This window comes from Pholcus phalangioides, unplaced genomic scaffold (assembly GCF_987345545.1).
Source record: "Pholcus phalangioides strain wild (caught in Gottingen) unplaced genomic scaffold, Ppha-v1.0 ptg000002l_1, whole genome shotgun sequence".
NCBI lineage: Eukaryota > Metazoa > Arthropoda > Arachnida > Araneae > Pholcidae > Pholcus > Pholcus phalangioides.
Window position 1 is genome coordinate 16,716,761 of NW_028301595.1, and position 12,235 is coordinate 16,728,995.

At 36.4% G+C, this 12,235-nt stretch overlaps 1 protein-coding gene across 4 annotated transcripts in view; it reads right to left on the minus strand.

Moving 5' to 3' along the window:
* Positions 1–2,328: 2,328 nt before the first annotated feature.
* The window catches only part of PDZ-GEF (PDZ domain-containing guanine nucleotide exchange factor), a 175,326-nt gene continuing 165,419 nt past the window's right edge, over positions 2,329–12,235 (minus strand). For 2 of the 4 annotated variants that reach the window (XM_089239114.1, XM_089239089.1), the window contains exons 23-28: positions 10,115–10,223; positions 9,378–9,491; positions 8,833–9,084; positions 8,397–8,537; positions 7,967–8,047; positions 4,978–5,103 (exon numbers count right to left, since the gene is read on the minus strand). In XM_089239114.1, the coding sequence (XP_089095240.1) occupies positions 5,102–5,103; positions 7,967–8,047; positions 8,397–8,537; positions 8,833–9,084; positions 9,378–9,491; positions 10,115–10,223 (699 nt within the window). In that variant the 3' untranslated portion in view covers positions 4,978–5,101. Of the gene's footprint in view, positions 5,104–7,966; positions 8,048–8,396; positions 8,538–8,832; positions 9,085–9,377; positions 9,492–10,114; positions 10,224–12,235 lie in introns of all 4 variants that reach the window. The other 2 variants (XM_089239105.1, XM_089239098.1) reach the window with 2 other exon arrangements.

A 12,235-nucleotide genomic window follows, 5' to 3' on the forward strand; every position in this document is an offset into this window, starting at 1 on the left:
TTATACCCCCAAGAGTTTTGAAAAAGCCATTTCGGCACCATGCATTGCCTCATGATCATTGATAAAGCTTAAGATGGGATCTGTCACCAAGAGCACCTCAGATTCTGCTTGGAGAAAATAGTGGGCTGCTTGAATTAGCCTATTGAACGTGATTTTGAGAGGGTTAACTCATGAACAGGAGCCACCAGTTGTCAAAGAGATTGTATTCCTTTTGGGATGGTACTGAAGGACCATGGTACAGGAGGTGAATGAGGATGACATTCAAGAACTAGTGAAGGAACAGGGTCGGAAGTTGACCACAGACAAACCAATGAATCTCTATTGTCGTGATTCCCAATGCCCACATCACACTGGGGTGTAGGGTGGGGGGAATTTGATTTTTTAAAGGAGCAATCAGGATTCGTGAAAATTCATATTTGACAAAAAATAATAATTTCTCACAATTAATGGAAATTAATGTTTGATAAGGATATAATTTAAGAATTAATGAAAATGAGTAAATAAAATTCTCCAATAATATAGGATTTAAGGCGCTCCTTACTAGAGGCTCCCTATTTAACGCGAGAATGTGAATTGAGACACAACATCATGACTAAGCCCATTGGACTTCACAGATTTCTTTTTCAACCTCACTGTTTTAATGGTTGAAAACTGTTTTAGATCAGGTTAATAGTCTTTTCGGCTTCTTCTATGTGTAATTTGAGGTTTAAGGGGGGCCTCACAGAGAATCTCTTCGTGGGGGGGGGATTTGAATTTTAACTTTCAAAAAAGCTTTGAATTGAAAGAAATTGAAACCACATTTGAGAATTTTTTTAAATATTTATTTTTACTTCCCCCCCCCCCCAATTCTTAATCATCTTGGGGCTGCTGCATGGGCCCTATCTCCCTCCTGGTGTCTCTTTTTAAAAGGGGAGGGGCATCGGGATTGTAAAAGATGCTTAGGTGCGGAATGGTGAAATAAAAGTTCTGAACCACTGCTCTATTGCATGCAACAGCAGGTGCTTATGGATATTATCTCGTCTAAGGAGGACGAGGAAAGAAATATGGAGAAATCTTTTGCTTCAAATGAGATTAGAGAAATGTGTTAAACATGGGAAGCCAAGCAAAATCATGTAGGAACGAACCACCCAAGTAAAGCTGTAGTAGAGGTGCAAGCAATGAATCTGTCTAACGACAATGCGATTCGCCATTTCCACCAGATCCACAAAAAGAGGCAAAAAAAAAAACAAAAACAAGTTTATATATAATTGGAATCATTCCTTTTTTTAAGCTGCATAGACAGTAAAAGATTGTGGTGAGCCAGTAGATAAACAATGAGTCCTAAACAACAGTGATTCTATTTTCTCGACTTTAGAGCAAGCTAATTTGCAAAATTACTGTACTATGTGTTCATTTTATGGCATTATTGTAACATGTTATTAATTAAACACTGTTTTCATCTGAAATTTTTATGTTAATGAACAATTGTGGAACGAATCATCCAAGCTTAATTTATTTCCTACGGGAAGTTCAATTTGTTATACAAATTATTCTGATTACGAGCATGTTCTCGAACAAACTATGCTCGTACCGAGGAGAGAAACTCCTCAACCAAAGTTCCACTGTATGTATAAAAGAAACTATCCCTATACACAACACTGATCTACTTGGGCAACACACAGCCGAGGGGGGGGGGGCAGGGGAACTGCAACGTATAAACATTCACGACACAGCTCTGACGTTTTAAAAAAAAATTAAATGCGACAAGGGTAAGATGTACAGAATTGGGGCAAGAAAAAAAATGGTCTCTAACAACACACACATTCACACACGGTGCTAAATTATGTACAATGTGGTTATATGTATATATACATGTATATTATTATATTTTTCGCTACGATGAACCATGATTAAAAATCACATAAACGTATGTGAACACACATTCGCGAACATGAGTATATGTTTGTTTCATAATAATGTATAAGATATGGAATAACACTGCCAAAAAATATAACGTTCTTTGGTGTAAATAATCTTCCAACTATACACATTTTTTGCGGCAGAAAGAGAAGAAGAAAAAACTAAATGCACAAAAATAAATAACTTCATCAGATCTTTTCCATCTTTCTCATACATGAAGGGAGAAAAAAAAATCGTTACCGTTTCATACATTAAAATAAAATTGCTAAATTTGATACTAAGGCAGAAAAAGGCTCGCAATAAATCACCCAATTCACGATCGTGTAATAAATTAAGTGCTATATATATATATATAAAAATCGCAAATTTTTTTACAAAGCGTTTCAAATTTTTATTTTGGTCGTTTCCCCACAAAGATTTTTTTCTTTTGTGCTGGAAGTAATTAGAAGCGACGTGCCTTAAAGTTACGAAGTAGTTCGGAAAATAATATAAAAAAACTAAAATTAAATTGAAGCGCTGGAGCTGGAAGACAATTTTTTTACAGTAGAAATTTGAAACAAGAATGCTGTTGACAATCAATGGGGGGAAAAACACTTATTATAGTAAACAGGACAAAGTATAGTTAATGAGGAACTGAAAAACGTCAACAAATTTTTCTACTCTATAGTTGACACTTTTCTAATGTGTCTAACAAAATGCAAAGTTGCTGTGTGAGACGTTTATAATCAAATTTCTTTGTTTTAAGCTTTCTACAACTGTAACTGTCCATTAAAACTTATTAAAGTCTTAATGAGATGATGTGAAAAAGGAATTCAACCAAAGGAAAGCATTTGAAGAAAAGTCAAGAAATTCATCACTAGAGCGTCTTTCTATAAAAAACGGGTTTTCGCATGCTGATGTTTTCAGTCATGTGACCACTCTGTTCAAGAACATCATTGTTATTTCTTTTTCTTTTTCACAGACAATGGCCTTCAGTCATTTAATGTGACCCTCTGAGTCAGCTGATAAGACCTGTAGTCAAAATATAGCCCTTGAAGTCATCTGATGTGGCCCGCAGATCAAATGGGAACTCCTTGGAGACATCTGATGTAGCTTGCAAGCCAAATGTGGCCCTAAGAGTCATCTGTTGTGGTTAGCAACCTCAAATCTAATTTTGTAAAAATTAACCAAACCCTTATTTGTACAAGTATTGTTCAGTTAAACCAGTGGTTATCCCACATTGTGTCCCTTCACTGTAGTTAAAATGGTAACAAATCCCAATGTCGATAGCTCCAATTTAAAAAGATAATTCGGTTTTTCCATTTCAACCAATTACCAAACCACTCAAGTGGCCTGTGTGGCACACCTCCAGTTCCTTCAAGAAGTAGGTGACACATTTCAAGATCACTTAAGTGGCCCATAGCACTGTCTGAGATCACCCAGGTGGTTCACTGCAAAACTTTTAGACCACTTAAGTGGTTTTGCAGCTTTTTTGTTATCGGTCACAGATCACTCAAGTGGCCCAGGGCACAATTCTAGATCACTCAGGTGGCCCACAACATTTTACTGACCCAACAAAGTTGCCAATTATCCAAAAGGTCCATCACCCTTGATTTACAAAAACTTGCTATGCTGGCAAAATTCTTTCGCCAAAATGGTGATGATTTTGTAACAATATCAGAGCACAGTAACAACAGTGTTAGCGCAGGATAGTGTTCTTTCCCTCATTGTAGTATACATATTTCATTTTAACAGAAGCAAGAATTTAGACAAAACGGCCATCAATCATCTCTTTCTTAATGTTTTGTTTGCTCAATCCCAAGACTAATCAATAAGATTTTTGACTCCAAATCATCACTACTACTACTGCTTTTTACTTATGTACTTCATATACATTCTTTTACAGAATTTCTAATGAATCATTATATGCTGGAACGTGTTGTGTGTGTGTATAAGCATAGCCCTAATGTATTTGTTGTCAGACCAAATTAGCACTCGTGTTGATGTCAAGTTATGAATGAAATAGTAGTCGAACCGAAATTCGATGCCACCTATTACACAGAATTTTGGTGCTTAAACAAGTTTGGCATTAAAAAATTGAATCACATTTGAACCCAACAGAATCCTTGTGTGGAAGAAAAATTTTGGGAAATAAGCAGAGTCAGAGCTATACCAGGCTTCTATTGTAATGTTGCTCTAGTAGTGAATTTTGGACATTTAAGACAATTCAGTGACTTTTCCCATCCCTTTATCAAGACATTCCCAAAAGTTCAATAGCTTTTTTCTGAATAGTTACTGCTGTAGAAATGGCTTAGAATCGAGGAAATTTAATAATGCTCCGCATATCATTAAAAATTTTCTCAGCCTCCCTAAAAATCCTATTACCGGCAAAAAAAACCAGAAAAATGTTTGACAAAATGCTTTTCTTATGGGAAGCAGATGCGAAAACTGCATTTATCAATTCCTCATTGACTAAACATTTGGCCATTTCAAGACCTGCAACGAACAATAACAAATGCATATAAATGTTACGTGAGCACACACACATTCACAAATACTGACATTTTGCTCAGCACCAGCACATAAGTAGATAATTTCAAGAGAAGTGGTTGGATCAATGGGGGAGGGGGATGATGATAGTTGGGTGAATCAACGTGTTATGTTATTTTTAGAAAACAATTAATTTTGCATGTTAAAAATATGGAAATAAGTGAATGTTTTAAACATGTATGTCATCATATACATATAAGTAGTCCAGTTTGTGTACAATGAAATCATGTCCGGGAAAAACAAAAATGATGAAATTCATATATAAACTTGGACTTGGATTAACGCTGCTTCTTAGACAGTCAAAAGAAATATCCACATGATACAACTTGTCTCGACTCAGGGTCTTCAAAGGTGGCAGATATGAATGTCTTTGGGCTATATTGTTTCCTCACACCCATTCACAATAACGTAATGAGTGTTGTTTCCGATATAAACAGTGAGGAAAATGAAGCGGAGGATCGTCAGGAGAAGAGGATCATTACAAAAAAACACTAATTTCTGTGGGATTCAACTTTGACGAGAAAATGCAGTGGCAGAGGCACACTCTATCCTCGTACAGCTTCATTTCCAGGACTAGAGGAATATGTCAGCTTTCGTTCTCCTTGTCATTGAAAAGTTTTCTCCCTCCACTTCGGGAACACATTTGAAAAGAGTTCGTAGATAAAATACACACTTCTGAAAAAACAGTAAAAAAAACACCAATGTTAATTAACAATCAAGTTTGGTTAATCTACTTCTTTTATATTATTCACACTTGGCAGAAATACCCGGTGTTGCAAGGGAAAAGTGGTTAAATGTACAGAGTATGACAGTTAGTGTTTAATCAGCATATCTGAACATCTCTTTCATGGTTCAGACTGATAGAATAATGGTAACAGATTCAAGTGAATTGTGAGAGTAGTGCTTCTCTACTGGTCACAGCAAGTTTTTCACTGTCAACATTGAGGGAAAAAACAAGTGCTTCTTCTACATCTGCAGGGCTCCCAATCAAAAAATTAGAAAGAGTGGGACGGGGCAGGGTATCCCCTTAGACAACATAATCATAGCATAATTTTAAAAAAAATCCCTGAAAAAAATTTTTTTTGAAAAATTTAATTTTTTTTACCACAATTTGAGTATCCTGTGATCCTGTAAGATTGACTCGAGCCAAATCAAAATGACAGATATGACTTTGTAACAAAAACAATTTTTGGCCAAAATAGGGTATTAGCAATCACAGACAAATCTTTCGGCCGTCTCTCCTCACAATATATATATATTACATTGTCTTTTTTTTGTTTTTTGGAGTCTTCCACAGTCTGTCAACTCTCTTCGACAATGTACACAGCAAATTATGAAGGCATGTAAATTTAAGAATGATGCTCTTTCTATCCAGACCACTACCAAAAGCACAGTGCAAAATGTGGAAATTACTAGGTTTGATATAAATAAGTCAAGGTGGACAAGATGGTTTTACTGCATTGTCCATCCCTTTTTTAAAAAGATTTGTTTAAATTTTAATGCTCAACCCCAGTGTGGTCATTTTTGATTACAAAGGAATGAAGCACTTTCATTTATAGCTCTTTGCTGAGTATTGTAAATATTGTTTATGCCTCTGCATGCCCTAAAAATACAGAAGACAACTGAAGTCACAAAACCTAGAATGGCCCTATGTACCCAACTGCTTTGTTATGCAAACAGTTGTGCCACCTATACACAAAATATGTGCACTATAATTATAATTTTGAATGTTACTGTCAAGACCAGGAAGTAGTAAATACAAAATTATTTTTTTTCAACCAGGCAGAAGTTTTAATGATTATTCTACTTGTTTCACCCTCAAACTAAGCAAATGAAAAATTAATAAACCACCAAATGGTCCACATAACCCCCCCCCCCCTCCCAAATAACTTTAAAAACAATACAATTTCTGCTTTGGCAGAATCATTAATTGCAATCTACTACATTTGTATTATTTGGCATTATAACGATGATTCCCTCCTTAATTAAAATCAATTCTACAAATTTTGTTGATACGTTTTGGTGGAAAAGTAGGACAAAATCGAGAAAGTAGGACATTTTACCAAAAACTAGGAAAAGTAGGGTGAATGGGAGCCCTGCATATGTGCAGGTAAGCACACTTCTTCACAGCAGACACAATGCTATCTCAAGATAACTGCCGTTAAAATTCTTAAAAACACAATAGTTTTTCCTCTCCCTCTTTTCATGAATTAAACTAAGGATGAATTATTGTCACATATAGAATATGCTTCTTGTATACATTATTCTGGGGTGCTTCTAAAAAAGGATGGACCCAAAAAAAGTAACACTTTCTACGGCCTTCCCACTCCTCCTATTATTAGGCAAATGGTCCACATACACCCCCATCCCCTCCAAATAACCTTAAAAATTATAAAATTTCTGCCTTGGCAGAATCATTAATTGCATTCTTCAACATTTATCATATTTGGCAATATATCAATGATTTCCTGCTCAATTAAAATCAATTACACAAATTTTGTAGATAGGATTTGGTAAAAAAGTAGGAAAAGTAGGACAAAAACTAGAAAGTAGAACAAAAGTAGGACATTTTACCAAAAAGTAGGAAAAATAGGACGAGTGGGAGCCCTGCAATGTCACTAAACATTCTCGAAAGCACAAAAACAGTGAGGAATATTGAAACATATTGAAGGTGATTTTGAGTGAAATATAAAAAATATTGTAGTAGAGCAGTTTCAAAATCTCTTAAAAAATCATTATACAGTCAAATCCTGCTATAACAAACTCCAAGAGACCACAGAATCACTTCATGATTTTTACATTGTTCCTATGTAAACCTATTTGGGGGATGAGAAAAGTTTTTGCTAAAATGAGATTTTTGCTATAATGGTATTCGTTAAAACAGGACTTGACCGTATATATTATATTATATGCCTGGAATTGTGTTGCATTGAGAGACTATACAGGTTGCTTAAAAAAAATTGCAGAAATGAAAGGGCAATTCAGGCATACGATAACAATCCAAAAACACAGAGAAACATAGGTGTCCAAATGCATCTGGAAACACACACACACACAGCAGACATCATTTAAAATAATTATGTGATACAAGGGTGAAGACAAAGAAGAATCCTATAATAATTTATTTACAAACAATACTACTACGGTAGATGCTCAAAGTTTTTGTCAGATGCACTGACACACGCATTACATCAACACTGCGTGGACTGTCAAATGTTCTAAGAAATACTAGGCATATATGAGACAACCAGGCATATTTACAAGTGTGTGATGCAACAACTCCCTGTAGTGGCTTCGGGTGGCATTTGTGGACTTATGTCCCTATGTAATTTTGGATTTTTATCGCCCGCCCCTCCATTTTGGCGTTGTTTTTCTGAAGCATGCTGTGTATCATTAGACTTTAGTCAATTCCAAATAAGATTTGAAAAATTATTGTTGTAGTGAGATTTATCATTATATTGAGTATCGTTGTAGTGAGATTTATCATATATTAAAATTTCACTGTACTTGAAAACAAGGGAAAAAATATGTGACTCACAATTATTTTGCCTGGGTAAGGGATGATACACAGTGCATCCAGGCGCAGAGCCTGACGACCTCTTCAGTGAAGGGGATGACCCTGTGAATGAAAGATATATTCATTTTAATGATCACAATTCATTAGACATTCACAGGAATCAAATACTTTAAAACATTTTGAATGAATAAAGATTTTTTTCGTTCTTATAACGAAGTCGCAGCATTTCTACAAAAAATGTTTATTCACTAATTATCTATCAGAAAGATACCTGAACTCATTTTTGGTACCTTTCATTATAAAATTTTGATATAACCAATCGGAATGTAATCCAATGGAATTAATCACGCTCAGCTCTAACACGATACATGCTGCTAACTATTTTTGATTGCATAAGAAAAAGCACATGCAAAAGAAATAACAGAGAGAGAGAAAAAGAAAAAAAAAATACCAGAGAACATTCTTCGTCCTTGAGGCGGTGAATTTGTGGACCCGGCAGAACTATTGCTGCGACTATCATAACCAGCTGATCCGATACCAGAATCAGTTTCACAGTGAGGCAAGTAAATGCTATCCCCAGAATTGACAGACCCTGCATAACGGTAGAAGAAGAAAGGAGAGAGAACAAAATAAAAATTTAAGGAAAAAATACATATGTGATCAACATGCAAAGCAAAGACAAGATGAATAGAAAATGAAGAACTGGAAAAAGACAAGGAAAAAAATAATTAGAAAAACTGAACTTAAATTTTGTCATTTCCATAATTTGTTTTTCCCAATTACCATCATTTAGACAAAATATGAGTAAATAATCAGCAATATGCTATCTAAATAGAGTTTCTGATTCTCACATAAAAGTTTATTCAAAGCATAAAGCTTTTTTTTACCTGATGTTTGCGACTTTTTAATGGCAGCAGAACTGAAACTAGTGACACTCGAGCTCTCAGGATATAGAACAACAGGGACGGAAGCAGCATTTGCTGCTTCTAGATGGAGGTTGGACCGCTGATCTGGTAACCGCCTTATTGCACTTGGTGAAGATGACCTTGATGTTGGCGGTTTCAGAGGTTGGTGTGGGCGAACTTTGTTCGTTTCAGACAAGGATAACAACTTTCTCACAGCTTGTGGAGAATCTGAACCTAAAGATATATTTTGAGCGTGACTAATAGCATTTTGATTTGAATTTCAATATTGTAAATAATACAACTTTTTTTTTTTAAACCAAATTATCACAGAAAAATATCACTAAATAGGAAATTTATCATAAAATTGCCAAAAAAAAAAAAAAAAATGCAATCACTACAATGACTTTTGCAACCTCAATATATAAGCCTATTTCTAGTTTTTTTCTTACTCTGTACTTTCCAGAGTTAAGTGATTGTTAAACAATTAATGAGCCGTATTCTTGAGATTAAACTTAGATTTATCTTACCAAACTTGGAACTGCTGCAAGTGCATTTTTTCAAATCTGATGAACTGCTGTTGCTGCTAGCCATTGAAAGCGTCGGTGAAGGGTGTCTCTTTCTGGTCTGTAACGTTGTAACGCCTGAAAGGGAAATGAATTGACTGTAAATGCATAGAAAAGAATAAACATTGAAAAGATAAAACATTTACAGCCATAACAGGTATTTTAACCTTTTAACGGCCAATGTTCCCAATCAAGAACATTAGTTTAAAAAATTAGAAAGAAATATTTTTCTTACATGAAAAACCCTTGATTTTTTTTCCTGAACATGTGAGATTCCAAACTTAATTTACAAAACAAAAATTTCATTCATTTACGCACCGTCATAAATTTAATTTTTTTAAATCACCTATTTTCAAGGAATAAAATTAGTCTTTTGGTTTTAATTTTAATGTCGTTTCTATGGACATGGGAAAATGCAGAGAATATACAGGAATTTTTTTTTTCATGAATTTTATGGCTGATATCTTTAAAATAAAGGATTGGAATGGAAAATAACAGAAAAAAATTAAGAAAATAAATTTGAATCTTAATTCTGATGGTAAAAGGTTGAGTGAACGATGATCCCCAGAGGAGGAGGAAAAACAGCCTCTAAACATTGAACTTCAGTTTGGTAGATCAACTGGATCTTTCAAAACATTATGATTAAATCAAACATGCTTAGAAAATTTTGTACGATTACTGGCAAGTACTTCATGCATTACCTGAAGTTATAAGAGGTTCACATTCCACTGACATGGAGTGCAGCTGATCCTCATCTGTGACCACTTTCAGATTAGAAAGGTATGTCTTCACTCTTCTCACCATCTGTGCCTAAAAAATGAAAACATATGCAAGCATGTTAGTTACCAATACTTTTTATAAATGGAATTTCCAGTCAAAACTATATAATTCCATGATTATTCATGTAATTATATTATAATATAATTATTATAATTCCATGTTACTCAGTTACATGTAAATACATTCACAGAAATACCCATGAAACAATTTTAGATTGAATCCATAGAATGATGCACTAAAATACACTCATTGCCATAAAAATTTGTGCACGCAGAAGAAGAAGTCAAAATGAAACAAAATTTTACACATGTAAGTACTACGTTGATATAAGTAAGTGATTAGAAAATCCAAGAAAAAGGATCATTTATTGCAGAAAAAAGTACAGATGAACAGAAGTTTTAGTACTCTGTTGAACCCCCCTCTAGCGCGAATGCACGATGCGATACGAGTGGGCATTGAGGCATACAAGTTCCGTATGATGTCCTGAGTGACATCTTGTTCCACAGTTGCTGTAAATGTGCCTCTAGTTCGACCAACCTCGTAGGGTGTCCAACTTGCCGTCCCAAATGATCCCAGATATGCTCGATTGGTGACAAATCTGGGGATAGAGCAGGCCAGGGAAAGGTGGTAATGTAGCGGAGACAGTCTTGTGACATCCTTGCTGTGTGTGGCCTAGCATTGTCTTGTTGAAAAATGGCTCCTGGGAGCCCTGCCATGAGTGGCAACACATGTGGCTGAAGGATGTTATGGGCGTACCGCTGGGCTGTCATTGTGCCATGGATCAATATTAGGGGTGACCGTGTATCGTAAGCAATGGCACCCCATACCATGACACCAGCTGTGGGAGCAGTGTGTCGCTGTAAAGCGAAGGCAGGATTGAAGCGTTCACCACAGGGCCTCCACACACGAACACGATTGTCATCACTGCTCAAGTTGAATCTCGATTCGTCGCTGAAGACGACCTGATTCCATTCCGTTGCGGTCCAATCCCGTCGTGCTTGACACCAATCCAAACGGAGGCGTTGGTGGATGGGTGTCATTGGCAGCACACGTAATGGGCGCCGCGATACCAGATGTCCTTCAGCCAGGCGCCTTGCGATGGTTCGGGAAGACACAGGGGCCCATAGTGAAGCTGCTGCCTGTGTCTGGATAGCGGCCAATGAGGCAGTTGGCTCTACGCGTGCGTTTTGGATGATGTGACGGTCTTCTCGACGACTGGTCTGTCGAGGGCGTCCTGAACCTGGTCGCCATGTAAATGACGTCTCTTCTGTCCACTGGTCCCAACACCTCCTCACAGTAAAATCAGAACGGCCTAGTTGGCGAGCTACTCGCCGAGCTGACCACCCAGCTTCCATCATCCCGATGATTCTTCCCCTATCAAACTCTGACAACTGCTCATATGGTCTTCAAAGGCGGCGTAACGGCATGTCTACCTCAGCATTTCCTTTGCAAACGATTAAATACACTCCAGCAAGCTCTGCTTACCTGTTTTATACTCCAAGGAGAATGAAGTTCAACGCCCTCTAGTGGCATTACGCAATGCGCAATCACGCTGCATTTCTAATCATTTGCATATCTGCCCGACATGTACCTTCAGGCCAACTTTAGTTTCCATCCCACAATTATTTCTTGGTGCGCAAATTTTTATGGCAATGAGTGTATAAACTATTTACTTTTTCTTGAATATACATTTATATATGTTACTGCCAAATCCCGAAATTGGCCAATTCGCGACAGGGCCGGCCTTTTCGCAAATTGGTCAATTTTATTAAATATTGGCCCAGGCAATGTCTAAAATTTGGACATTGGCCAGTCAGTTCAAGATGTGGCTGGTGAACCCTGGCCAAAGTCTGATAACAAAACACATATTCGGGATCATTGTCAAGTTGCCATACTTTTTTGTGATACTTATGTCCATGTTAGTTATGGCAACCCATCAAACGACAGTCACAATGGTATATAATAGTTCCCCCCCCCCTAAATTTGGTAGAAAACCTATATGTTTACATAATTAATTTTAGTTTTTTTCTCTCAAATTTCAC